The sequence below is a fragment of the Thamnophis elegans genome, chromosome 2 (assembly GCF_009769535.1).
Source record: "Thamnophis elegans isolate rThaEle1 chromosome 2, rThaEle1.pri, whole genome shotgun sequence".
Lineage (NCBI taxonomy): Eukaryota > Metazoa > Chordata > Lepidosauria > Squamata > Colubridae > Thamnophis > Thamnophis elegans.
Window position 1 is genome coordinate 168,765,273 of NC_045542.1, and position 24,443 is coordinate 168,789,715.

Genomic DNA, 24,443 nt, shown 5'->3' on the forward strand with positions numbered 1-24,443 from the left:
CAAGTCTGCATAGACTGACTCTTAAATGCCTGTAGTCTACTGAGGCTGGACTTTGACCAAGGTCCAACTTAGAGGAAGAAGACATAAGGTTTCTCCACTCCTATCCTTTCTGGAAAGGAATCAAAGGCTCAAGAAGACTTGGAAAGTTTCTCCTCATGGTCCTAATGAGTTGAGAAGCAGAGAAAAGTCTTCTAATCCTCACCAGAAATGTTGCTGGTGTTTCCCCTGCTTCTGCTGCTTCTACGGATAACCTGTGGGGTGTGGAAGACCAAATGCTCCTTGACATTGGAAGAGAGTATAACACAGCGAGTGCATGATTTCAAGTCAGCAGACTATATCCTTGGTGGGATTGCTTCTGAAAATATGGTTCTGCGCCCATTTTACCATTTCAATGTGTCTCCCTCGACCGAAGAATACATCCAGTGAGTCCAAAGAAGTGGGTGGAATTGCTTCTAGTTCATTCACTTCTGATTTCACCGACATTCAACTTCTAGTAGGGATTCCCTGCACTCATTCCCTGGGTGCTTCTTAAATCTCTGGGAAAGACTTTGGTGATCTATTTATTTAGAGTTTTTTCAATGCACTAAAGCAGCATTAATGTTCTTCCTGAACTCTGAATTACCTCTGAATCAGGGGTGAAATTCAACAAGGTCTGGAGAACAGCAGAAATTTTGAGTAATTCAGAGAACTGGCAAATACCACCTCTGGCTGGCCCCAGAGTGTGGAGGGAATGGAGGTTTTGCAATATCCTTCCTCTTGAATGAGATAGGAAAGGAGATTTTGGGGTATCCTTCCCCTGCCACCCTCACCAAGCCATGCCCACAGAACCAGTAGTAAAAAAAAATAGAATTTCACCACAGCTCTGAATTGGAACACCATGTCCATAATATAGCACGTAACCAATTCTGAAGGCATGATTAAAGCTCCCCGACTCTCTTGTAACCTGTGTTTGAGTTATGTTTGTAAGTTTCTCAAGGTTCTTATTTCCTGGAAGTGACAAATCTTGGGGGCAGAAAGTCCAGTGAGTTCACACTTTCTTCAATTCCTCAGTTTGCATCACAGCTTCCTTTGTAACTATCAAAAGATAACTTCCCTGCTTCTAAGACTGCTAAATAACTGTACATTAATTTTAAAAACTTATCCCTTGACAAAATTCTAGTGTATTATCATAAATTAGCCATTTGTCTTTACTTATCATTTCTCTTCTATACAATGTGCCTTCCTAAATGTATTTTCAGTCACAGCCTATGTTTCCATCAATTCTATATTCCTAGTATGACATGTCTAACAAAATGGATTTTAAAATATGCATTAATTTTATCTTTGTTGTACATAAATATCCATGCCACCCAAATCTTGTCATGTCCTTTTATATGTCATGAATATCCACCCTTTCATTCAAATTAAACAAGTTGCAAAGTATAATTTCACATCAAGTAACTCCAGTCCCCCCTTTCTTTCTCATCCTGTAACACCTTATATTTAACTCATGTTTTTTCTCCCTACCACACAAATGTAGATGTATCTTTCTCCCATGTTTGAATGATATTGGTATGTATGTATGTATGTATGTATGTATGTATGTATGTATGTATGCATGTATTTTTGTGTCACAACCCCTGTTATGCCCAAATATGGGAGGAAGCATACTGCTTCCTTTCTCTGTCTATCGGCTCATCACAAGAGACCATCCAGACAGAAAGCCATTATTTTTACTGTTGCTTTTGTTGCCTTTGCCTTTGTATATGTATGTGTATGTGAATGTGTCTGTATGTCTGTATGTCTGTACATCTGTACGTCTGTACATCTGTACGTACGTCTGTCTGTCTGTCTGTCTGTCTGTCTGTCTGTCTGTCTGTCTGTATGTATGTATGTATGTATGTATGTATAGGGCTCGTTTGTGGGGGTGTTTCTCTATTTCAATAGCTTCCATAATTATTCTCTTGTTGAAGTGTTCAGTTTTGGAGATTAATTTGGTTCCTTCAAAATCAATTTCGTGTCCTGTAGCTTTAAGGTGCTGGAAAAGGGAGGAAGTTTTTTCTTTTTTTCTTACTGCATTCTTGTGTTCTGCGATGCGTCCATTTATTCTCCTGTTCGTTTGTCCTATGTATGTTGCAGGGCAGATTTTGCATGGTATTTCGTAGACTCCTTGGTTTTCTAGCTGGATGTTGTCTTTGGGGTTTCTTAAGATGTTGGCTATTTTTTGGTCAGTGTTGAAGGCTGTCTTGATAACATGAAAATCTACGAAGTGTGTGTGTGTGTGTGTGTGTGTGTGTGTGTGTGTGTGTGTGTGTGTGTTTTCGTAGATTTGGTTTTCTAGCTGGATTTTGTCTTCTACTTTATCTTCTGTTTCAGTTTGGTTGTGAACCTGCTAATAGACCAAATTATTTTAACACTCTGATTCCCTTTAATGGATCATCCAAAATCAGCCCCAAATCATCTGCAAAAGATTTTAAATTGTAAAGTAAGTGTAGTTTTAATTTTTCACTCCCAAAATTCTGGTCCTATGTCTCTATTCAGTATTACATGAACTATAATAAACAGAAAAGGGGGCAGAGGGCAGCCATGCCTGGTTACTTTGGTATTGTTAGATCTCTACTAACAATAATTTGTGCTTTCTGTAAATGGGCTTTCTTTGCCCATTTTGTAAAATTTTCACCAGAATTCATATCTTCCCAAACTTTAAATAAGAAATACCTGTCAAAAGGCTTCTATGCATCTAAAAGAATCTATGCAGTTTATTTTTCAGTATGTTGTTTAAAATATTCTAAAATGTCTAACACAAATGTTAACATAGAATAGAATAGAATAGAATTCTTTATTGGCCAAGTGTGATTGGACACACAAGGAATTTGTCTTTGGTGCAGATGCTCTCAGTGTACATAAAAGAAAATATATATTGGTCAAGAATCATAAGGAACAACTTTTAATGATAGTCATAGGATACGAATATGCAAGCAAATCATATTAGGAAACATTCAAGATAAATTGTAAGCATACAAACAAAAGTTACAGTCATACAGTCATCAATGGGAAGAGATGGGTGATAGATACGATGAGAAGATTAATAGTAATGCAGATTTAGTGTTGAGGGAATTATTTGTTTAGAGTGATGGTGTTTGGGGAAAAACTGTTCTTGTGTCTAGTTGTTCTGGTGTGCAGTGCTCTATAGCCTCGTTTTGAGGGTAGGAGTTGAAACAATTTATGTCCAGGATGTGAGGGGTTTGTAAATATTTTCACAGCCCTCTTTTGACTCATGCAGTGTACAGGTCTTCAATGGAAGGCAGGTTGGTAGTAATTGTTTTTTCTGCAGTTGTAATTATCCTCTGAAGTCTGTGTCTGTCTTGTTGAGTTGCAGAACCAAACCAGACATTGTCCTTTAACTGTCTTTTTGGTAACAGGACACATTGGTCTTCATGAATACATTCTTGAAAAATTATTGTCATTAGAAATGAAGTTCAGAAGGCTTAATGTCCATATAAGCTACAACATATCTGTGTGAGCATATCTTATACCTCCCAGCCACTCAACATTCATTCATTCATTCCTGTCATTTATTTATGGGGAGCAGCTGTTCGGAGAACAAGTGGGTTATCTTCTGATCTTGCTTTATTTGGAGAGATTTCAGGGGCTAGTACTAACATTCAGAGTTCCCATCTCCATTGTAATGATGTCCCCCTTTCTTCAAAAGTGCCTAGTCTGCCATAGATTTCACTGGAAACTCCTAGAAGCAGAGAGTATACTATGACACAGAAGCTACCATATTTTTCGGAGTATAAAACGCACTCCTCCCTAAAAGAGGGTGAAAATTTGGGTGTGTCTTCTACACTGAATGTAGCTGAGATGAGCCCCTCCCACCCAACAGCCCCCCCCCACCCCTTTGCCTGTGCCTCCCATCAATTTACCTCCTTGCAAAAAACCGGAAAATGGTGCTTGTGGGGCGGCCATAAGCTCTGGCAATCCCTGCAGTCTGAAACAGCTGATCATCAGGAGGCCCGTGCTTGAACTAAAAGTGAAACAGGCTGTTTGCTGCAAATTGCTGGAAGGCAGAGGCAATTTCAGGCTAAACTGAAACAGGCTATTTGCTGTTTGTTGCAAGGAGGTAAGTCATAACTATAAATGCCTATAGAATGTTCACAGTATTACACTTATTTTTTTAAAGACTGCTTTATTATTGTTCTACACAGCTTAACAAAATGAAGAAGCTTTTTAAAATAAATGCTTGATCTGAAAAGGCCCAGTGCTATTGTATCTTCTTTTAAATAGCAGAGAATAATGTATACTTCCAGAAAGCCATATCAATTTTAATAGCATCTGTACAAGTATGGTCTGAGATATAACACCATAAACAGTGTATATCGTCTGTACTATTTGCTGTTTGCTGCAAGGAAGAAAATTGCTGGGAGACAGAGGCAGATTTGTTTTCCCTTGTTTTTCTCCCCAAAAGCCAGGTGCGTCTTATACTTCAGAGTGTCTTATACTCTGAAAAATATGGTAAATGGAGGATGATAGTGTGATCTTATTTCTTTTTTGCAGGGACAAACAAAAACTATGGCATGTCCTTTCCTTCTTGTTCACCATCCAAGAGATCAACCAGAGCCCAAGTATCTTATCGAATATCACTTTGGGCTACAACGTCCATGATGTTTATTGCAGTGAAGAAATCACTTCTGAAGCCTTGCTAGACCTTCTTTCTTTTGGACAAGCCAACATTCCCAATTATAAGTGTGGAGGAGAGGAGAACCTGCTGGCTGTTCTTGATGAGACAGACTCTGACATCTCCATCCAGATTTCAACGCTCTTAGGCATCTACAAAATCCCACAGGTAAAGCTGGAAAAACTGAAAACTATCCATTTCTCCCTTAAAATGCCACCTGAAAACTTAAGATTGTAAATTGAAGACTGACTGTATGGCTTCTTCTCTAAAGGTCACGAGGGAAAGAAAAGGCAATTGCTTATTTTAGCATCTAATATGCAAATTTGCAGTGGCTCGGTGGCTAAGACGCTGAGCTTGTCGATCAGAAAGATCAGCAGTTCGAATCCCTAGTGTCTCCTAACAGAGTGAGCTCCTGTTACTTCTGCCAACCTAGCAGTTCGAAAGCATGTAAAAATGCAAGTGGAGAAATAAGAACCACCTTTGGTGGGAAGGTAACAGAGTTCTGTGCACCTTCTGTGTTTAGTCATCCTGGCCACATGACCACAGAGGCATCCTCGGACAGCACTAGCTCTTCGACTTTGAAACGGAGATGACCACTGCCCCCTAGAGTCAGAACGACTAGCATATATGTGTGAGGGGACCCTTTACCTTTACCTTACCTATGTTCTTAGAAAGATTGGGAAGGATTCCGGGCAAAAGAAGAAGGGGACAACAGAGAATGAGGTGGCTGGATGGAATCACCAGGCGTGATGAGCTTAAGTGATAAGTGAGCTTAAATGGACTCCAGAGGATGGTAGAGGACAAGAAGGCCCGAAGGGATGTTGTCCATGGGATCACAATGGATTGGACATGACTTTGCAACTAACAACAACAACATGTCCCCAGAGAGGTTTTACAGGGTTAACATGACTCATCTGCAATCCCTTCTTTTCATTCAATCCCTTCTTTTCATTCCAGATATCTTATGCTTTTGTTTCTCAAGTGTTGAGCAGTAGACACCTATTCCCATTTTTCTACCGGATGGTGCCTGCAGAGGGAATCCAATATTCAGGGATGGTCAAACTCCTACTTTATTTCAGGTGGACCTCCATCGGCCTCGTTGCTCCAGACACAGAGAAAGGAGAGGTGTTTCTGAAAACGTTGACGCCACTCCTGGAAACGAATGGCATTTGTGTCCTTTTCTCACTAACCCTCTCAGGGATAAATCGGTACGAAGTGGATATCCCTTCTGATATCTTTCTCAAATGGAAACAAATCAATGTCTATATTTTCTTGGTGGAGACAAATTCTGACTTCATTAGAATGCATCTTATAGAAAATGTCTTTGAGGAGGAAATAAAACCGAAACAAGGGAAAATCTGGATCATTACAGCAATGAGGAATATCATCCTTGACTTGAAGTACTCTTCTCTGTCTTTCCAGTACACCTATGGCTTTTTTTCCTTCTACCTCCGGACCGAGAAGAAGATAAAATATGATGACATGGTTCTCTTCTATGCTTCAGTGGAGCTGTATGTTTATCGAGCATTTCGATGTTCGTATTCTAAACATGCCTTGTCTGTGAAAGGCTGGATAAGATGCAGAGAGAGAGAGAATCGGAGGTCTTTGCCCCAGGAGCAAATCGAAAGGGTGCTTTCCCTCAATGGCTACCGCCTCTACAAGACCATCTGGGCTGTGGCCCATGCCTTAAACGCTGCCTTTGCCTCCAGATCCAAGCAGAGGAGGAGGAAAAGTGGGAAGGAGTCGGGAATTCAAACGCTGCAGCCTTGGCAGGTATTTTATTTTCGACTCTGATTTCTCTGTCTCTGTAATTATCACCTTGCAAAAAGTCAACTGTGGAATGTTTGCAATAAGGGAGAATATTTGTAACTCAGGGTTGAAATGAGAGGTCCTTGGTAGTCTCTGAGAATGGTTATTTTCTTGCAGATGTTTCATTATCCAAACCCATTTAACATCATCGGCAGACTAGCACCAATGATGTTACCTAGTTTGGGTAATGAAACTTCTGTGAAAAATGACACCAAGATGACACCAAGCTGGCAGGAATAGCCACCACTCCAGAAGATAGGCTTAAGATACAGAAGGATCTTGACAGACTATACAGTATATGTGATAACTTGCTCAATAGTAGCAACTCAATAGTAGTAAGAGGGAATCTTGGCGTCCTAGTGGACAACCATTGAAATATGAGCCAGCTGTGTGCAGCAGCTGCCAAAAAAGCCGGCATAGTTCTAGGCTACATAAACAGAGGGATAGATCTGTGAAGTGTTAATACCATTTTATAATGCCTTGGTAAGGCCACACTTGGAGTACTGCATTCAGTTTTCTATATCGCCACATTGTAGAAAAGATGTGGAGACTCTAGAAAGAGTGCAGAGAAGACCAACAAAGAGGATTAGGGGACTGGAGGCTAAAACATTTGAGGAACGGTTGCAGGAGCTGAATATGTCTTTTTTTAATGAAAAGAAGGACCAGGGGAGACATGATAGCAGTACTCCAATATCTCAGGGGTTGCCACAAAGAAGAGGGAGTCAAGCTATTCTCCAAAGCACCTGAGGGTAGGACAAGAAGCAATGGGTGGAAACTAATCAAGGAGAGAAGCAACTTAGAACTGAGGAGAAATTTCCTGACAGTTAGAACAATTAATCAGTGGAACAGTTTGCCTCCAGAAGTTGTGATTGCTCCAACACTGGAAGTTTTAAAGAAGAAATTGGACAACCATTTGTCTGAAATGGTATCAGGTTCCCTGCCTAAGCAGGGGGTTGGACTAGATGACCTTCAAGGTACCTTCCAACTCTGTTATTCTATTCTATTCTATTTTAAACAACCAAGTCCAGAGAGTACCAATGACACTTCGTTTGTAAAGAAAAACAGGGTATCTGAGAAGAACGCACATAATTTCCACTCATAATTATCACTGGCTTGCTCTGAGCCTTCTGACTCCCTTAAGAAATAGCTTGTTGGCACCTTCTGGTATTCACTGTGACACATTTTGCCAAGTGCCAAGGGTCACCTGTCCTTTGTGGGCTCTAGGACTAACTTCCTGTGGGACAACACAATGCGGGACAAGAGTTACACTAATATCAGTGAAATGGTGGCATATACTTTCTAAAATTTGTCATTCTAGCTACACCCTTTTCTACAAAATTCTCAGCTTTACAACCATTCCATAGAGAGTGTATACCTAAGTAAGGATGGAGAGCTAATAGCTGACTTGGATATTATCTACTGGGTGAAGTTTCCCAATAAATCTGTCAATCAAGTCATCTTTGGGAGCATAGAGGGACAGGGATCCTTGGAGTCCAAGTTGATTATTAAGGAGGAAGCCATTGTGTGGCCAAAATGGCTTAACCAGGTGAGAATATCACTTCCACACCTATCCCATCATTGCCAGCAGTCTTCTGGCAGTTGATTGTAGGACACAACGCAGCATCTGAATATCTTTTCCAATTCCTTCATTGCTACCTTACCATCTGTGGTGTATATCGTCACTTGCTGGTTTCTTTAATCTAAAAGGTAGAATCTATCCAACACTTTAACATCTTTATTGGTGGGTTATTGTATTGTCATTGTTAGTTTGGTCACCTTTAATGTTTGTACCGTTGTTACCAGGTTCCTTACTTACTACAATCAGGGAGGCATCTATAAACTTCTTTTCTTCTCTTCTTTATTTATTTAGTTAGTTTGTCACTCATCTACAAGATAACAGGAATAAGAATAAACATGAATAAGAACACAGGAAATCAGAGGTGGGCTGCTACCGGTTCAGGTGAACCAGTAGTGGAAACCGGGACTGAGTCGCCAAACTGGTAGGGGGAAGCAGGCTGGCCAAGCCCCTGAACTGGTTCCCTGGTCACACATGCTGTTGCGTTTTTTACTGCATTTTTAATGGTCTGCACACGGGCAGAAGAATTTGCATGCAAATCGACAGTAACGCCGACAGTAACCCAACACTGGTATAAATAAATGGAGAGAGTAGGATGTTAGGCACGCTGGTGCACTTATGGAGGCTCCTAGCCTTTCTCATACCTCTAGCTCTTCTCGTCACTCTCCTCTTCTCTCCTCCTCCTCCTCTCTTCTCCCCTCTTTTCTTCCCTCCCTCCCTTTCATTCCCTTCCTTCTTTTTCAATTATTCACTGTACATTAAAAAGCGCCGAGGTGGAGCAGTGGTTAAATGCAGCACTGCAGGCTACTTCAGCTGACTGCAGTTCTGCAGTTCAGCTGTTCAAATCTCACCGGCTCAGGGTTGACTCAGCCTTCCATCCTTCCGAGGTGGGTAAAATGAAGACCCGGATTGTTGGGGGAAATATACTGACTCTGTAAACCGCTTAGAGAGGGCTGAAATCCCTATGAAGTGGTATATAAGTCTAACTTCTATTGCTATTGCTATTGCTAAATAAGTAGTAGTTGTAGTTGTAGTTGAGTTTATTTATAGGCCGCCCTTTTCCCTGAGGGGACTCAGGGCGGCTAACAACTTGTATGGGAGGGGGAAACATACGATGACATATAAACACAATATATAATTAAAATCGAGCAACATTCATTCAACATTCGGGTGGGGGTGGATTATACTCTTTACCCCCAGGCCTGACGGGATAGCCAGATCTTGAGGGCTGCGCGGAAGGTCTGAAGGGTGGTGAGGGTACGAATCTCCACGGGGAGATCGTTCCAGAGGGTCGGAGCTGCTACTGAAAAGGCTCTCCTCCGCGTAGTTGCCAGCCGGCACTGGCTGGCAGATGGCACTCGGAGGAGGCCTAATCTGTGAGATCTAATGGGTCGAGAGGAGGTGATTGGCAGGAGGCGGTCTCTCAAGTACGCAGATCCACTACCATGAAGGGCTTTGTAGGTAGTAAGAAGCACCTTGAAGCGCACATGGAGATCAACAGGTAGCCAGTGCAGCTCGCGGAGGATAGGTGTTATGTGGGCGAACCGAGGTGCACCCACAATCACTCGCGCGGCCGCATTCTGGACTAGCTGAAGCCGCCGGATGCTCTTCAAGGGCAGCCCCATGTAGAGCACGTTGCAGTATTCCAGCCTAGAGGTCACGAGGGCGCGAGTAAGGTCTCATGTTCTGCTAGCATTGATCATTCAGAATCCTTTGAGATTCTTTTTAGAAATTTTGCCTTAGTTTTTGGTTTGTTTGTCTGTTTTTGTGTCTACAAGTCAATGTTGACTCCTGGAGAAGCCCCTGCAGTTTTCTTGGCAGGACATTCAAAAGTGGCTTGCCATTGCCTTCTTCCTAGGGCTGAGAGAGGGGAACTGGCCTAAGGTCACCCAACTGGATTTGTGCTAAGGAGGGGATCTAGGATCTCCTGGTTTAAAGGCAGATGCTTTAACCACTATCCCAAACTGGATCTTGCCCTAAGACACTTACAGCTTAGGAATCAACCAAGAGGAACAAAAAGGGGGATAATAGAAAGAGATTAACCGAGAAGCCATCAGCAATTATTCTCATCGAAGAAAGTGTTGAATAGTGATTTTTAGTGAAACCAAGTTTAGTTTCCTTTCCTTAGATGCAGAACCCCAAGACCTGTTCATTAATATCTCTTTTTTTCTATTTAGTCCATGCCCCCTTCCAGGTGTGTTGAAAGCTGCTATCCCGGATGGGTCAAGCTAGTTCCAGAAGGAGATCCAGTCTGCTGCTACAAGTGTGTTCCATGTGCAGATGGGACCATCTCCATTCAGAAAGGTGAGGATTCTAGAGGGGTGGGGTTTCAGTCAGTCCTATTATCCATCTCTGCCACCTCATTTCTGTGCCTCCTAATTGGTGGTTGTATGAAAGTGTGGCCCAACGCGGCCCCTCCATGAGAGCATGGAGCATGGAGATGAAGTCCATTCCATTCCATTCCATTTATTAGACTTGTATGCCGCCCTATTCCCGGAGGGACTCAGGGCAGCGAACAGACATATGGGGAAGGGGGGGATACGAAAACAACGGAACAAGACAGGATACAAAGACAAGTTAAAACCACACAACAATCAGCAATTCGAGTGGGGCTGGGAACTCATCAGCCCCAGGCCTGCTGGAACAGCCAGGTCTTAACGGCTTTGCGGAAAGCCTGAATGGTGGTGAGGTCACTGTGCAAAGTTGTTGATGAAGATTCACAGTCTATCCAGGTGTAGCAAGTTAAAACTCCTAAAACATGAACTATTTCAGGAAATATTAAAAAGGCAGAATATTTCCCCTAAAAAGAAAAGTAGAAACTCAGAGAGACAGAAACTCTGCTCCCCCTCCCACTTTGTCAATGGGCCTTTAAGGCCTGAGACAGTATATTCTACATAACAAAGGTAGAATTAACCCTCTACCCATCTCACCACATGGCATTTGATTAGCCAGTAAGGCAAACAAGTTTGGGTCTCAAAACAGCCTACAAAGTTAGCTAAGACCCCCACCCCCCAGGAGTCTGAGAGCCAATGGGATACATTCCTTACACAGAAACAGGAAACAGAGAGGTGGGGCCCAACAGAGATTATAAAACCCAGGGACTCTCAGCATCTCTGCCCTTTTCTGCTCAGGAGCTCAAGCCATGTGATCCTGTTCAGGAACTCAAGCCATGTGATCCTGCCCACCATTAAAACCATCTTTCCATGTCATTTGATTACGGTTGTTTTAACATCTACATCTTCAAATAATGTTTACCATCTCAGATATTTCCTCTAATGTAACTAAAGGTCTCATTTTCCTTCTACAATATATATTCAGTTAACATTAGCATTATTTTCCCCCAGAGAATATACTTCTATTCATTGTTAACCTTGCATTTCATACCTTCAAACAAAGATCTTATTCCTTCATTGTTCAACAAGGCATCGCTGCCTATATATACCAGTTTTCATTTGTTCCCCTATTGGAATTGCCTTATCAGCAGCGAAATATCATTATAATAAGTTCTTAACCTTATACATTATATCACCAGACCTTATATTAGTACTTCCTTATATCATTGTTGAATTATTTCACATCATAATTATATCATCATTTACTTTTTCCAATTAAGGCATAAGTGTATCATTTTTCATTTCCAAAATTTTGTTTTTTTCCCCTTAGCCATTGATAAAACAAGTCCCATATCTTATAAAATTGTTCATCCTCTTGCTCTCTAATTTCAAATGTCAATTTACTCATTTCGGCACAGTCCATTATTTTTCGAATGATTTCTTCCTCTTTTGGTGTTGTTTCATTTTTCCAGTTTTTTGCAAATACAATTCTGGCTGCTGTTAACACATTTACAATCAAATATTTTAAGTCTTTGTTGTAGGTTTCTGGTAAAATTCCCAATAAAAAGACCTCTGGTTTAAAGTCTATTTGTTTGTGTATCATTTTCTCCAACCACATGTGGATTTTAGTCCAGTATCTTTTGGCTTCAGTGCAAGTCCACCACATGTGGTAGTATGAGCCAGGTATCTGGTGACATTTCCAACACTTTTCTGATTTATTCTTGAACATTCTTGCGATTCTGGTCGGGGGTAGATGCCACCTGTAAAACATCTTATACAAGTTTTCTCTATATGCAGTAGACATTGTCATGTTATAATTTTGAGACCACAATTTCTGCCAATTCTCTAAATCAATCCCATACTTAAAAATTTTCCCCCAAGCAATCATAGTTTCTTTAACTTGTTCTTCATGGAATTTAAACTCCAATAAATATCCATATAGTTTTTTAATTACTTTTTCATCGGTACCCGTTAGAATTTTGTCTAGCTCAGTCATTTTATTATAGAGACCTTTAGTTTTTCTATCTTCATTATATCTAGATTGTATCTGTACATATGAATACCAGTTCATTTCCATCCCTTCTTGCTTCAACTCTTGACTAGATTTGAGCTCACCCTCTGTATTCAATAATTCTATATATCTAACTGTTTGTTCCTTTTTATGTATTATCGGATACGAGAATGCTTCAATTGTTGATGTCCAGATTGGAATTTTTAAATAATGTAATTTTTTAATCTTTTCCCAATTTAACAACAACGCCTCCCTTATATAATGTCTTCTAAAATAACCATGTGGTTTAGTTCCCTTATACCAGAAGAAAGCATGCCATCCCAACAGCAAATCGTGACCTTCTACGTTCAATAATCTAGAGTTTTTTAATGATATCCACTCCTTAATCCACATCAGGTTTGCTGCCTGATAGTATAGCTCCCAATCGGGTAAACCAAAACCTCCTCTTGATCTAACATCTTGTAGTAATTTAAGCTTTATTCTAGCTTTTTTCCCTTGCCAAATAAATTTCAAAACTATTTTATTTAAGTCTAGAAAAAAATCCTTACCCAGTCTAATTGGGATTGTCTGAAACAGATATAGAATTCTAGGTAGAATGTTCATTTTAATTGTGGAAATTCTTCCCATCATTGATAAATGCAAGTTTTCCCATTTCTCCAAATCGATTGCTATTTGTCGTTTTAATCTGGTATAATTATCCTCTTTAAGAGTGCTACATCTAGGTGATAAATGTATCCCCAAATATTTAATCTTACTTGCGTTTTGAATCTGCAACATTTCTGACAACTGTTCCTTTTGTGTAGCTGGGATATTCTTTGTCATGATCTTTGTTTTATCTTTGTTTATTTTCAAGCCTGCTACTTCTCCATATTCCTCTATTCTTTCTAACAATTTGGGTGCGGTTTCTAATGGATCTTCAAGAATGAAAACTAAGTCGTCTGTGAACGCTTGCAGTTTATACTCTTCTCTCTTAATTTTCATTCCTCTTATTTCTTCTTCTTCTCTGATCTTTCTATTTAAGACCTCTAGTGTTAGGACAAAGAGTAGCGGTGATAGTGGGCAGCCTTGTCTTGTACCTCTCTTTATTTCAATCGGTTCTGTTAGTTCTCCATTTACCATTATCTTTGCTGCTTGTTTCTGGTATATCGTTCGTATACTTTGAGTGAATTTCTTGCCAAAGTTCATCTGCTCCAGTTGCAAAAACATAAACTGCCAATTCACATTATCAAAGGCCTTCTGCGCATCGAGGAACATCAGTGCCAATTGTTTTTCTGGGTGGGCCTCATAGTATTCCAAGGTATTCAAAATTATTCTCATATTGTCTTTGATTTGTCTTTTAGGTAAAAAGCCATTTTGATCTGAATGGATGAAGCCATTTAAGTATTTTTTAAGTCTCTCAGCTAGTATAGATGCAAATAGCTTGTAGTCTGAGTTTAATAAAGAAATTGGTCTATAATTCTTGATTTGTGTTAAATCAGTCTCTTCCTTGGGTAGTAATGTGATATACGCTTCTGACCATGACTTCGGCATTTGGTTCTCAGTCATCACTTCATTCATGACTTGTAGGAGTGGGAGGGTCAATATTTCTTCAAATGTTCTGTAGAATTCCACGGGTAGGCCATCTGGTCCTGGGGCTTTCCCATTATTTTGTTTTTTAAGAGCCTCTGTTAGTTCCATCATTGTTATTTTTCTTTCTAACATTGTTCTAGTTTCATCTGGTACCTGGGGGAGATTGGCATCTTGTAAATACTTTTTGACTCGTCCCTCCTCCACCTTCTCTTGTTCATAGAGTTTAACGTAGTAGTCATGTATAATATTTTCCCCCCGGTATTTCCATATTGAATTTCTCCTTGCTTATCTCTTAGTTGAGGTATTTTCTTTGTTTCTCTCTCTTTTTTCATCTTATATGCTAACCACCTGCCTGGTTTGTTCGCATTTTCAAAATAATTCTGTTTGGCACCTCTAATTTTTTGTGCCAGTTCTTCCTTTTCTAATAGGTCCATTTTGTGTTTAATTATGTCCATTTTTATTTTAACATCTTTTTTTTGTGGTGCTCTCTGTAGGTCTCTTTCAAGTATTTTATAGTCATTGTCTAAAGCTTTATGCATTTGCCTTTTTTTTTGAGTTTCTCTTCCTTGTGTAATCTATTGTCAAACCTCTGATAACAGCCTTCATTGTGTCCCAGAGATTCTGCAACAACGTATCTTCTTTCCTATTTTCTTTAAAAAAAAGGACTAGCTCTTTTTCCATTTTTTGTACAAACTCTTTTTCTTTCAATATAGTGTTATTTAGTGTCCATCTAGATCTTGCCCTTTGGCCTTTCCATTTAATTAAAATTGGATTGTGGTCCGCCCAGGTACTTGCTTCAATCTCAATTTCTTTTATGTTGGAGCTCAACTCCGCTGAGACCCATATCATATCTATTCTGGAGAATGAAGAATGTCTATTTGAGTAGAAGGTATATTGTTCTTTTTTAGCGTTTCTTTCTCTCCATATATCTTTTAAATTTAGTTCATCTGTCATCCTAAAAAAAGATTTCGGCAGAGGCTTCCTATATCATTTTTTTGTTTTATGTGTTTTATAGTCCATATTTTGATTCACAATGCCATTAAAGTCTCCCATCATACAAATATCAGCATAGTCTAGTTCCAAAACTTTTTTGTGTAGTTTTTTGTAGAATTCATCTTGTTTTTCATTGGGGGCGTAGATTCCAATTAGGAGTGTCTTTTTGGTATCCATAATTTCCACCATCAAAATTCTTCCCTCTTCCTCTGCGTATACTACTTTTGTTGGGATGTTGCCTTTAATATAGAAGACCACTCCTCTTTTCTTACAATTTGCCAATGATGAAAACATTTTCCCAAGCTTTGGTTGAGTTAGTAAATGTTCATATTTCTTTTGAATATGTACTTCTTGCAGACAGATTATGTCAAGTTGTAATTTCTCTAATTTATGGAATACTTTCTTCCTTTTAGTTACCGAATTGAGTCCATTAATGTTAATTGTAATCATTTTTCTTTCTTCCATGTTTATGCTTTATATACAGGGTTTATCGCTCTAGTGGATCTAGGTTCTCGTTTTTCTTTGCGGCTCCCATTCCCTGTCTCCCCTTCTTTCTCACTTCCACCTACTGCTCCTTCTATTTTTTCGGTCGCGGTTACAGGTGGTTCCAGTATTTGTATCACTGCATCGTCTTTCCCAGCTTTCTCCGCCGTTTCTCTAAAGTATTCTTCGTAGAAAGCTTCTGCCTTCTCAGTTGTATCTATCCTGTGTCTTTGTCCTTGCCAAGTACATAATAAACCTTCCGGTATGAGCCATCTGTAGTTAACACCTTTTTTTATCAATACTTTGGTCAGAAATTGATATTCTCTTCTCCTCTCTCTCACCTCTCTTGGAATTTGTTTGAGTACTACAATCTCCTTACCTTTATATTCTAATTTTCTATCTCTCATTTTCTGTAAGATTTGTGATTTAATTGTTTTCTTAGTAAATCTTACATGCACTTCCCTTGGAAGAGCATTTCTCATTGCATATCTTGTGTATACTCTAAAAGTCTCATCAATTGTTTCTTTTATTTGGTCCTGGGACATCCCCAGAACATCTATCAAAATATTTGAAATTATCTGAACTAAGTCCTCTCCTTTTTCTTCTTCTATGTTTTGAAATCTTAAAAAAAATTCAGACCTGTCCATCTCCCATCTTAATATTCCACTGCTCTCTCTTTCTACATCACTTAGTCTGATCTCTAGCTTTTCAGTTTTCTTCTCTCCTTCTTGAATCTTATTTTCAATTTTTTGAATCCTATTTTCGTATTTCAGCATCCAGTTGTGTATACTTTCTACTTTTCCTTCCATATTATCAACTTTTTGCACTATGCTTTGGTTTTGTTGTTCCATTGCCTCCATTTTTTTTACAAGGGTATCGTTTCCTGCTTGCATTTTCTGCATCATTTGTATAAGTGTTTCAAAGTTGGCTTCCTTCTCTTTTTCCTGATGGGACATCGTCTGTGTTGTCCTCTAGCCTCCTGCAGGTGAGGGGGCAGGGGTTGATGTAAAGCCAGAGGCAGCTGCTTTTCTACTCATAGCCAATTAGTATTAGAGGGTGGAGGGTTATAAGTATGGTGGATTAAGTACGTAAAGTACACAGAGGAAAGGGGGGGGAGATAAGAAAAGGGGGAAAAGAGAAAGGGAAGGAAAAGAGAGAAGGGAGAGAGGAGGAAGGAAAGAAAAGGAAACTTTTTTTTGTTTCAAAGATGAAATGCAGTAAGAATGCAATAATATATATATATATATATATATATATATATATATATATATATATATATATATATATATATATATATATATATATATATATATATATATATATATAAATAAGAGAATATGAAATAGTAAAAAAGAAAAGGAAGACCCCCCCCCCTCCAAAAAGGGGAGAAGGGGTGTTTCAGTTACAAGTGAGAAAAGAAAGAAGCAGAAAAAATGTAAATAGTCAAGAGGTGATCCAAAGGTTAAAAGGAATAATCAAAACAGAAAAGAAAAAAAAATGTAAAAGATCAAAAGGTCGATGGTGATGATCAAAAAAGAAAAATTCAATGTCGATGTCTCCACAGCCGGTAATATGAGAATGGTGTTGGGAGATGAAAGGATGCCAACAAGCTAAAACAAATGATTTTTTCCGGACTCTTTTTCCCCCCCCCTAAGATAAGAGTCTCTCCAAGGTCACTCTCAGCTTTGCTGTTTTATCTCACAGGTTCCCAGCTGCGTAAACACATAAATCAAATGCATTACAGGGGGGATTTTAATAACAAAGTTCGAGTCCACAAGATGGCAGTGTTGGCTTGTAGTTTGTAGTTTACAGCTTGTTTTAGTCCATCGTGGCATTTGTTAATTACTAATTGTTAAAAAAAAAACATCAAAAGGGCTAAAAGGCAACGAAGAAAAAAACAAAAAACCAGATCTTCAAAGCACTTTAGGTTTGAGATTTAGTGCCCCATTTGATTCAAAGTTAAAGGTATCGACAACAAAGAGAAGGAACGCAAAAAGCCGATTCAAATTACAGGAAAGTCCAGCCCGGCTTCCAGGAATTAAAAAAAAGGAACAGAAAAATAAACTTCCAAATGGCAAACATTTATCACCGCCGCTTTTCTCACTTATCAGCCTTATTTTAAACTAAGTTTCCAAATTTAGAGTGTTCTCTTTCCAACAAGAAAAAAGGATTTAAAACTCACATCAAACGACATGTCCATATCCAGCTCTCTGTCTGGGCTATCGCAGTTGCAGTTGGCATAGAACCGATCTGGAAGTCACTGGATTAGGAAGGCTTTCCTTAGGTTCCCAGAGATTTTGCGAACATCTCTGGGACCACTGGAGTTCCCCCCACGTCACTGTCTCTACGGGACAGCTTAGATTCAAACGAATCCTCCAAAAAAGACTCCGGTATAGATGGTCATTCAGGAGATGCCTGAAAGTCCGTCTTCTCACTGCTAAGCCCCGCCTTCTTATGTCTTCCAGTGTGGTTTCATGTATGTGCTTTATTCTCTCAATTTATCACCTAATCTGAATAGGCCTAATACTCCTGCTTAACAAGTAGGCAGAGAGTCATTGGGATGTAAGCGTTCCAATTCCTAGCCCCCCTGGAGTCATTAAGTGTGGCCTCCCTGGTGAACCTGTCAAGTGGTCTTAATCTTCCTGGGGACTGAACAGCATAAATAACAGGGGACAGGTTGTGCCTAAGGCAGTGGTGGGATTCAAATAATATAATAACTGGTTCTCTGCCCGGATGACCAGCAGGGTAGGTGGGGCTTGGTGGTCATGTTACTGGGTGGGCATGGCCAACTCAACACGACTCACATTGATGGATGCTTCGCCTTAGCTGTTACAATGTACTAAGTGTTAACCGGAGAGGCAGTTTCTGTAAGCAGGTCAATAAAGATTAGGCTAGAAACAACACCAGAATGTTTCCTTCCTGCCTTCCTTACAGGATTAGCCCTGTAAAGTGGAAAAAAACAAAATGAGATTTCTTCCAACAACTGGTTCTCTGAACTGCTTAGAAAGTTACCAACCGGTTCTCCCAAATAGGTGCGAACTGGCTGAATCCCACCACTGGCCTGAGGCCTCCTTAGTTTTTTCTAAAGCTAGCTTTGTCATCTGGCATCTCTTTTTCTCCATCTCAATTTGCTGTTTCCTAAGAAGAAGAAAAGTAAGATGCTGGGAGTAAATACAGATTCCAGTCAAAGATTATTCTATGAGCCATGGTGGTGCAGTGGTGCAGTGCAGTACTGCAGGCTACTTCTGCTGATCACCAGCTGCCTTCAATTTGGCAGTTCAAATCTCACCAGGCTCAAGGTTGACTCAGCCGTCTGTCCTTCTGAGGTGGGTAAAATGAGGAGCCAGATTGTTGGGGGCAAGAGGTTGACTCTGTAAACTGCTCAGAGAGGGCTGTAAAGCAGTGTGAAGTGGTATATAAGTCGAAGTGCTAATTGCTAATGATTGAAAAATGAATAGGGGGGGAATGGCAGAATAATTCAAGTTGTTATTCTTGTCCTTTGCAGATGCAGAGCAGTGCTTCCGATGTCCAAACAATCTGTATCCAAACAAAACTAAAGACCAATGTATCCCTAAGATCACAGACTTCTTGCATTACAGAGAAACTTTGGGCATTGTCATGGTTTCCTTTGCTTTATTCTTATCCTTAATCACTGGGTTCATCTCAGGAATCTTTATTAAATATTCGGAGACCCCGATAGTCAAAGCCAATAATCGGGATGTTTCTTACATCATCCTCGCTTCCCTCCTGCTTTCCTTCTTGTCCACTTTTCTCTTCATTGGACGGCCAAGCAAAGCCACTTGCCTCCTCCGACAAACAGCCTTCAGCATCATCTTCTCAGGCGCCGTCTCTTCCATCCTGGCCAAAACAATCACGGTGGTGCTGGCTTTCCTGGCCACAAAGCCGGGGAAGAGGATGAACAGATGGCTTGGGAAGAGTTTTGCCAACGCCATTATCCTTTCTTGTTCTGCTGTCCAGATAATCATTTGCTCCATCTGGCTCAGTGTCTCTCCACCTTTCCCTGACTCTGACATGCACTCCCAGCCCAGAGAGATCACCCTGCAATGCAATGAAGGCTCTGTCGCCATGTTTTATGTCTCCCTTGGGTATATGGGCTTCCTGGCCGCCATCTGCTTCACGGTGGCTTTCCTGGCCAGGAATCTGCCTGGGGCCTTCAACGAAGCCAAGCTGATCACCTTCAGCATGCTGGTCTTCTGCAGCGTTTGGGTGTCCTTTGTACCTGCCTATCAGAGCACCAAGGGGAAGTCCATGGTGGTCGTGCAGGTCTTCTCCATCTTAGCCTCCAGCGGTGGCCTGCTGGTCTGCATCTTCTTCCCCAAGTGCTACATTATCATCCTAAGGCCTGATCTGAATACAAAAGACCACCTGACCACAAAAAGGAAAGATGGCACCTGAATCTGAAATATTTATGCAGTGGTTCATTTGTTCTGAAAAAGCAACCTTTCTTCAAATTGGCAAAGGTAAAGATAAAGGTTCCCCTGCACATGCGTGGTAGTCCTTTCTGGCTCTAGGATGTGGTGCTCATCTCCATTTCAAATCTGAAGAGCCAGCGCTGTCCGAAGACATCTCCGTGGTCATGTGGCTGGCATGGCTAAACGCCGAAGGCGCACGGGGCGCTGTTACCTTCCCACCAAAGGTGGTCCCTATTTTTCTACTTGCATTTTTTACATGCTTTTGAACTGCTAGGTTAAGCAGAAGCTGGGACAAGTAACGGGAGCTCACTCTGTTAAGCGACGCTAGGGATTCGGGCCGCTGAACTGCCAACCTTACTGATCGACAAGCTCAGCATCTTAGCCACTGAGCCACTGCAAATTGGCATATTAGATGCTAAAATAAGCAATTGCCTTTTCTTTCCCTCCTGACCTTTAGAGAAGAAGTCATCACATGCTGCACTAGCTAGCAACTATTTACATCCTTTAGCTTGAATTTTCATCTATATTGTCTACGTAACAGAGATGAAGTCTATGGCTGAAGTATGATAACCTTTGAAATGTTTGTAGAGAGTTATTGCATTTGCTTTCAACTCTCTTTGTTGTAGGCTAAACAAACCCAGTTCCTTTAACTGTTCCTCAGGGGTGGGATTCTATTAGTTTAACAACTGGTTCACTGAGCGCATGCTTTGCACACATGCGCAGTTTAGCAAAGACGTAACTTCTGGATTACTGCTGGGGACGGAAAACAGCTGAGGCGTGGCACTCTGCCACGCAACTGAGCTGAATAAATAACGGTAGGTAAAGTGCAGGGGGAGCCAGGCTAGTGGGAGCGAATCAGTTCTCTCCCAGCTGATCTTTGGATTTACCAGTTTGTCTGAACCAGTCTGAACAGGTAGAATCCCTGCTGTTCCTTCTGGTAATTGGTTTCCAGATCTTTAATGTCTTGCTTATCCTTTTCTAAAGTTGTAAATGTTTTTTCTGTACTGTCGTACCCCAAAATTGGATACGTGGACTATTCTAGGTCAATGAGAAGACCTGCAAACAAGCTGATCTTACAGTCAAGATTTCTGAGGGGCAGGTTTGTCTGGAAGAGAGACCTCTGTGCTTGGGATTGCGTTATTTTTGTGGGCGAACTGACATGGCTGCAGCTGTCCCAGGACTGGGATGTGAAAATGCCGTAGAAAGAAGAGAGGATCACGCAAGGAAGCGGATGGTCTCTGGACCAAGAGTGGCTGAGGGAGAAAAAGACCTATGTTGGAAAAGACGTAACTCAGATGTAACTGAGGGACAAAGGATGACCAAGATGATAGCTAGAAGGAACAAAGCAAAAATAAAGCAAGGATTTTTTAAAAATGACAGACCTCAGTCGTTGAATTTAACACGTGTGGATTATGGAGGGAGCCATTCAGACAGTAAAAGAACCGCAGGAAGCTCTGTAAATACATGTATATTTGGCTCTTAATGGAAGATCCCTGCATGTGGGAAACAGAAGCATGAAATGTTTCTTCCTCATTGCTAGAAATTCCACAGTTGATTACTGGATAATTTCATATGATCTCTTGAATTTCTTACAGAAGATGGAGGTAGACTCGCAACTGGAAGTTCTTCCTCATTGCTAACAATAAAAATCTGTTTAGTTTGGCAGAACAATGTTTGTGTGCATTTCTAAATTAGTTCCAGTTTCTATGTCTAACCTCAGTTCTTCCACCCGGACATTTTTCCTGATAATGAAACCAAATTGTGATAGCTACAACCTATGGAAAGTGTTTCCTCAGCATCCTCTATATGGCTTGCTTTATGTAACTAAACCCTGATTTCAGGACCCCTCCCAATCTTAAACCGAACAATTCCAGAATTCTCCACTACTGATTATAGTGAATTGTGCAGTTCCAGAAATGAGGTTAGAGCAAGAAAAATGTGACACTTGGTGGGATAATCTGTACGAAATCAGTTCATTTCAGCCAAAACAAATCAAAAATAATAAAAGGATATACAGGTAAGAATATAAGGAAGAATATATAAAGAATATAAGGAAAGAGCTGAGGATTTTAGTTTTTGGGCAAAATTATTCTAAACAATATTGTAAGAGGGATGGGATGAGATGGGATTGGAAAGGAAGGTTCTTTTCATTACAAGTGATTCTAAAGAATGGGGTATTGAATTTGTAAAAATGGCTTCCTTAAGAAAGAGTCTCATAACAGTTCATTTTTGGTTTCCCCATGTTGGCTGGTGAATTCTGGAAGTTGAAGTGCACACATCTTGAAGTCGCCAAAATTGAGAAACATTAAAGTTCAATTTCAGAGAAATGTAGAGCTCCCCTGTTGACTTTTCGAATGATAATTTTCCATTCTTTTCCTGTATGTTTGAGAATGACTGAACTTGAATATTAATCTCAATATTTGTGTAAATGTACTGTATTTTTCAGAGTACAAGACGCAGCTTTTTCCCACAAAAAAAGAGGGTGAAAATCTGGGTGCAGCACCCGAAGCTCTGCATGCCTTTTGGTTGTTGTTGTTGTTGTTGTTGTTTTGCAAAAAATGAAGCATGCAGAGGGTTTGGGAGGCCTGTATAGTGCAAAACCCTTTTTTTTAAAAAAAATTACTTCTTCAAAATCATGATGAGTCTTATACGCCGGTGCTTCATAGTCCAAAAAAATGCAGTATATATGAAAGGATGCTGTGCTGTTCCTTACCTTCACCGTCCAAATATTAATTTTATACATTGATCCATTTACAGCATTAAATTGTTGGAAGTTGGGGGGCATTTCTTTGCTAATAAGGGGGCTTTCTTATATTAAAAGGGGGGACAATTCTCCCTACAAAATATTAATCCGTATCTGATTTCCCCCCCTCTTAATTTGCTTTGGCTTCCTTCAATCCCCACCGTGGTGCCCCAGCCCAGCCCACCCCACTCCAATGATTTTCCTGGTTCTCCCTAATGTTGAGAGCAGCTCTTATCAAACCTCTTATTACACCGACTCTCCCTACAAACATCTCTCACCACACCCCTCAAATTAAAAGTTTCATTTGAGAAACCCTGGGGGAATACAAAAACCTTGTTTTATTTCATCCAATGATTGTAGAAAGAAAAAAATATTTCTGCTCTAGATCTCCATTGGCGATCTACACCCCGGTTTTCTGTTACCATCGCTGGTGAAACTGTATGCAGCCAGTCTCCTGGAAGACAGTATAATTCAGGCACATAACATTCAGTGGGTTTTTGTATAGGAAAAAAAGTGGAGGGCAGCACACTTGGTTGATTCTTCCTTGATTCTCTTCCTTGGTCAATAGTTGTGGTCTGGCCAGAGATTTTCTTGTTTAATGTTTTTTGACATCTTCGTCTGTCGAAGAAAAAGCATGAAAATTGTCATACACAAGAGTCAGCCAAAATTCTTTCCAAGGATTGCCTGCACAGGTAATCCTTGACTTACAACAGTTCAGTTAGTGACCATTCAAAGTTGGAAAGGCTCTGAAAAGAGTGAGTTATGACCATTTTTCACACTTACAACCATTGCAGCATCCCCTGGGTAACGTGATTTACATTTGGATGCTTGACTATTGGTTCACATTTGTGATGGTGGCAGTGTCCCAGAGTCCCCTTTTGCGACCTTCTAACAACCATGTGACTAACGTTTCACAAATGCACCAATTCGCTTAACAACTGGGGCAAGAAAAGTTGTAAAGTGGAGCAAAACTCACGTAACAAATTTCTCTCTTAACAACATAAATGTCAGGCTCAATTGTGATGGCTAATTTGAGGGCTACCTGCACTCATAAGATTGGGGTTTTGAAGGAGGATGTTCAATGGCTGTGTGGGAGGCTAGCAATAGCCCTTAGACTTATATACCGCTTCACAGTGCTTTACAGCCCTCTCTAAGCAGTTTACACAGTCAACTTATTTCCCCCCACAATCTGGGTCCTCATTTTACCAACCTCGGAAGGATGGAAGGATGAGTCAACCATGGGCCTGGTGAGATTCGATCTGCCAAACTGCTGGCAGCCGGTGATCAGCAGAGGTAGCCTGCAGTACTGCACTCTAACCACTGTACCACTGCAGCTCACTAATTGTATAATTGTTCTCCCTGTCAGGAAATTTCTCCTTAGTTCTAGTTTAGTTTCCGGAGTCCTATGGGATTGGGCGGCATATAAATTTATTAAATTCTAATTCTAATTCTAATTCCATCCATTGCTTCTTGTCCTGCCCTCAGGTGTTTTGGAGAATAGCTTGATTCCCTCTTTTTTGCAGCAACCTCTTAGATATTAGAACATACCATGTCACCCCTAGTCCTTCTTTTCATTAAACTAGAAATGTCCAATTCCTGCAACCGTTCTTTATATATTTTAGCTCCTAATCATATTTGTTGTTCTTCTCTGCACTCTTTCTAGAGCAGTGATGGAGAACCTTTTTTGGCTCATGCGCCAAAAGTGGGGGGAGCACAGGGGGGATCATGTGTGGGTGTGCCACACCCATAATGCAATGTGCGACTCCAGTGCGCATGCACGCATGACCAGCGCTCCCTCCCATTTTTTGCATGCTTTTTTCCCTCCCCAGGCTTCAG

At 40.5% G+C, this 24,443-nt stretch overlaps 2 protein-coding genes across 2 annotated transcripts in view; one reads left to right on the plus strand and one right to left on the minus strand.

Annotated features, from left to right (window-relative positions):
• The first annotated feature begins 207 nt into the window (after window positions 1–207).
• LOC116502576 (vomeronasal type-2 receptor 26-like) lies at window positions 208–19,847 on the plus strand. Its single transcript, XM_032208452.1, has 7 exons — window positions 208–422; window positions 4,537–4,825; window positions 5,615–6,430; window positions 7,785–8,012; window positions 10,220–10,346; window positions 18,937–19,537; window positions 19,652–19,847. The coding sequence occupies exons 1-7, from the start codon at window positions 208–210 to the stop codon at window positions 19,845–19,847; spliced, it is 2,472 nt and encodes an 823-aa protein (XP_032064343.1).
• Window positions 19,848–22,925: 3,078 nt separating this feature from the next.
• The window catches only part of LOC116503327 (alpha-2-macroglobulin-like), a 76,492-nt gene continuing 74,974 nt past the window's right edge, over window positions 22,926–24,443 (minus strand). The window contains exon 36 of the mRNA XM_032209662.1: window positions 22,926–23,225. Within this exon, the coding sequence (XP_032065553.1) occupies window positions 23,203–23,225 (23 nt within the window). The 3' untranslated portion in view covers window positions 22,926–23,202. The remainder of the gene's footprint in view (window positions 23,226–24,443) is intronic.